The 4,029-nt window shown below is 54.1% G+C and overlaps 1 protein-coding gene across 1 annotated transcript; it reads right to left on the bottom strand.

Annotated features, from left to right (window-relative positions):
- Positions 1–201: 201 nt before the first annotated feature.
- Positions 202–1,993, bottom strand: LOC119306980 (premnaspirodiene oxygenase-like). The gene is made up of 2 exons (XM_037583057.1): positions 1,097–1,993; positions 202–989 (listed from the first exon to the last, which is right to left on the bottom strand). The coding sequence occupies exons 1-2, from the start codon at positions 1,991–1,993 to the stop codon at positions 363–365; spliced, it is 1,524 nt and encodes a 507-aa protein (XP_037438954.1). The 3' UTR covers positions 202–362.
- Positions 1,994–4,029: the final 2,036 nt, after the last annotated feature.

Raw genomic sequence — 4,029 nt, forward strand, 5'->3', positions numbered from 1 at the left:
GTCCCGCATCCATGCCTGTGGACTGGTCTTCCGGTTAGTGGATAGACACACCCTGGCTTGGGTGTCAGCGTTCTTGATGCCCTAATATGGCATTGCATGGTATGAACCCGTTTGAAAAAAAGATTCTCTTTAGTCCCCAAATCTATGGATTTGAGTTGGCTTTCTAGAACTTTCGCTTTAGTTTTCAAAGGCGATCCAATGACCGAACGCATTAGTGCATTTCATATAGCTCGTACAATTGATCTGTACTTTGTTCGATTACTCGGCATGAAAACTCCAACTGATCCAAAAGCTTTAATTGTCTCTCCATTTTGGTTAGCAGCAGTATACAACCACAGACGGCATACGAGGCCGTACCTTGCTTACTCCATCGGCACCGGGACACGGGGAACGGCGATCAGCAACAAGTCAGACCGCCGGCGCGTAGTGATCCCGGCCGCCTCGGTCATGTCCATCTCCTCGGGTGCCTCACGCCCTGGAAGCTCCCAGTCGAAGTGGAACAGCAGGGCCGCGAGCGCGAGCTCGATGGGCGCCAGACCGAACGCCATGCCTGGGCACATCCTCCTGCCGGCGCCGAAGGGCAGAAACTCAAAGTCCGTCCCCTTGAAGTCCCTGCCACCTTGTTGCTGGAACCTCTCTGGTATGAACTCCTCCGGCGCGTCCCAGTGCTTGGGGTCCCTGCCGATCGCCCATGCGTTCACTAGGACCATCGCCCCCTTGGGCACCGCGAACCCGAGCACCTCGCACGGGCTGCGACACTCCCGCGGCAGGAGCAGCGGCGCCGCGGGGTGCAGCCGGAGCGTCTCCTTGATGACGAGCCGCAGGTAGTGCAGGTTTGTCAGGCCATCCTCCGTCACCTTGTCGTGGCCGGCGAGCTCTCTCCGGACTTCCTCTTGTGCCTTCCGAAGCACCGTCGGGTTATGCATCAGCTCGGCCATGGCCCACTGCAACATTGTGGACGAGGTCTCGCTGCCAGCAACAAACAAGTCCTGCATAATAAGAAGCAAAGTAAGCTAATTGTACTAAACATTATGTCCTCCCATATATGACGTGGAGGTTTTGGTCCTCGATCTTGTTAATTGTAAAGAGAGCTTACGATCATAACGGATTTGACGTTCAAGGCAGTGAGGGGATACTGCGAGTCCATGTCTTTCTGGAGCCTCAGGAGCACGTCAAGCAAGTCTTCTTCTTCGATGCCGGTGGCGGCAGCGGCTCTTTTCTCCTGGCGCTCCTGGATGATAGTGTCCATGAAACTGAGGATGGTGCCACGGCGACGTTCGATCTGGCTGGGCATGCGGCTGAGGCGCATGGCGAGGCGAGAGGAAGGGAACATGTCCGGCAGATTCATCCCGGGAATGGTCTTGAGCCCCTCGTTCAGCAGCCTCAGAAACGTGTCCCGGTTCGCGTTCCGGCTGCCGATGATGGCGCGCACTGATGAGTCCGCCACGAACGTCGCTATCCGCTCGGACAGGTTCACCGCCGACGCCTCTGACGCGACGGAGCGGAGGAGGTGTCCGATCTCGTCCTCGCGGACGGGGCGGAAGGAGTGGACGCTGCGGATACTGAGAAGCTCGACGGTGCAGATCTTACGGAGCTGGCGCCACGCGTCGCCGTAGGGCGCGAAGACGAGGCCCTCGGCGCCCTTGAAGACGCGGCGCACCAGGGGCCCCATGTGCCGTGTGGCGAACGTGACGTCGTGGGTCTTCATGATCTCCCGCGCGGCGTCCGGAGAGGAGGCGACCACCACGGGTACCTCGCCGAACCGGAGCAGCATTAGCGGGCCGTGGCGCCGCGCGAGGTCCCGTAGGGCGTGGTGCGGGAGCTTGCCCGCGAGGTGGTGGAGGTGGCCGATCACCGGCAGCGCCCAGGGCGAAGGGGGCAACCGACGGCCAGATCCGGACCTCCTGCTGCACGACACAGCCAAACAGAAGAGCGGGACTATGATTAGAAGAGAAAGGAGGAGCAGGTAGAACGGGAGCTCTGCCGCCGCCATGACAGTGTCGATAGGGGCTTGACTTGCATGCTCAACGTTCGGGTGTCCGGTGTGCTTTATAATTGATTGAGGTGGTGGTAATCATCAGATCTGCGCGTCCATTAGATGCACTCTCCCCAACCATCAGATCTGCGCGAAAACGCTCACTCTCGTCTCGTTGTTCGCTCCTTCCCCTCCGTGCGTCAATGCTCAGCACCGCCGCGCCCAGTTGCAGCTGGGCACACCCTAGCCGGCGCTCGTAACGCCGCACCGGCGACATATACATCGCCGATAGCGCCCGCCGCCATCAGTGATAGCAAATTCCATCGCTGGGCACAACAAAAAATGTTTCTTGTTGTAGCAATGTCGCCCAGGTCAGCGCTGGCGCCCCGCAGTCACCGTATGCCCTTGCGGTTTTGCCGCGCGCGGATGCAACTCTGCCACTGCCGGTTACAGCTTCCTCCCAACGGGCCGTCACCGGTGCTGGTGGTGACCTCGCGACTCTACTACTACGGCGATGCATGATGGAACCGGTCACTAGGGGTGTTGCAACCATGCCAACCATGAGCTAAAACCGGTGACCGGGGGAGCTGCAACCAGTGAGAGCAGATGCTGGAAGCCGCGACGCTTTCGCTGTCAATGCTGCAACCATGGGCACAAAAGCTGGAACCACCGCCACAAATTGTTGCAATGGCAAGACAGCGTTGTCCACACCAATTTGTTGGAACCAGCAGCATTAAAAGTACTCCGTTCCGAATTACTTGTCGCACGTATGGATGTATCTAGATGTATTTTAGTTCCAGATACATCCATTTCAGCGACGAGCAATTTGGAACGGAGGGAGAGTGACTAGGGAAACGGCGAAATACGGAAGTGCAATAGAAAAAAAAATAGATATTTCGTGCATGCCACAAACTAAAAGGACATTACGTCTAAGAGAAGAACAACATGCAGCTTCGTCCGTCAGTTATTCTTCCGTATCCTCGTTGTTTACCAGATCGCATCAGTTATGGCACGATCTGCTGGTACCCCATAATGATCGGAATGAGATGCTCTGGCGGATCTGCAAAGTCATATGGTACCTTGGGATTGAAATAGCCCGATATTGCGTCATCCGCCCCTAATAAAATTTAAAATAGTCAAACTACTGGCTTGAACTTTCTATATTGGGCTATTTCAATCCCTACGTAAAACCATATGACTTTGCGGATCTGCCAGAGCGTCTCAATCCCATCATTTACTATGCACGATCTTTTATATCTGCCAGAGCATCTCAATCCCATCATTTACAATGCACGATCATGTGCCAAGGCTGATGCTATGGTACTGCCTATAATTTTCTAGTGTCCACGCATGGAGCATGGGCAAGTAAAGGATGCAAGTACGTGCAAGGGATGGAATTGGTCGCCGGCTTGCTGGAACAAGCTGAATACATATGGTGCATTCGGGGAGGAGGAAAGCTGAATACAGATGGCGCATTCAAGGAGGAGGACGGGAAGGGAGGAGCCGTATGACACTGCGGAACCATGAAGGACATATCGTCTTTGCATCATGTTGTTTTCTTCATACATGTTCTAGCGTCCTTGAAGAGGAAGTTTTAGCATGTGCAGAAGGCATTGCACTCGCCTTGGAGTGGAGCACACAGCCTTTTATCGTCGAACAGACTGTTCTATGGTTGCTCAAATGCCTACGGATGACACACCAAATAGATCTCCGGTGGCTGCTTTAGTTGAGGAAGGGAAACAACTCCTTATTAAGTCTGGCTGTGATTACTCCATAGCACATGTTAGCAGAAGTCAAAACAATGTAGCTCATGCTTTAGCACAGATGAGTAGATCATCTACTCGCACGCGGCAGTCTGGATCCGCCATGGCCCATAAGACATTGGCACTCTTTGCCAAAATGATTCTAACGAACCACCTTGATCGAAATGAATTTATGTTTTCCCCACAAAAAATATGAAGCATGGGCATGATTCCTTCGATTCTCAGCCACTTGTCATTTAGTTGAAGAAACTATACATGTAAATCCAATCCACCCTTTTTTTTGAATTTTCG

The sequence above is a fragment of the Triticum dicoccoides genome, chromosome 5B, assembly GCF_002162155.2.
Source record: "Triticum dicoccoides isolate Atlit2015 ecotype Zavitan chromosome 5B, WEW_v2.0, whole genome shotgun sequence".
Classification (NCBI taxonomy): Eukaryota; Viridiplantae; Streptophyta; class Magnoliopsida; order Poales; family Poaceae; genus Triticum; species Triticum dicoccoides.

Bases quoted from the DNA above. Each gene is read 5' to 3' on its own strand.
- LOC119306980 (XM_037583057.1), bottom strand. From the start codon at position 1,993: ATGGCGGCGGCAGAGCTCCCGTTCTACCTGCTCCTCCTTTCTCTTCTA. The intron at 990-1,096 runs GTAAGCTCTCTT...CTTATTATGCAG, and splicing joins ACGTCAAATCCGTTATGATC to GACTTGTTTGTTGCTGGCAG.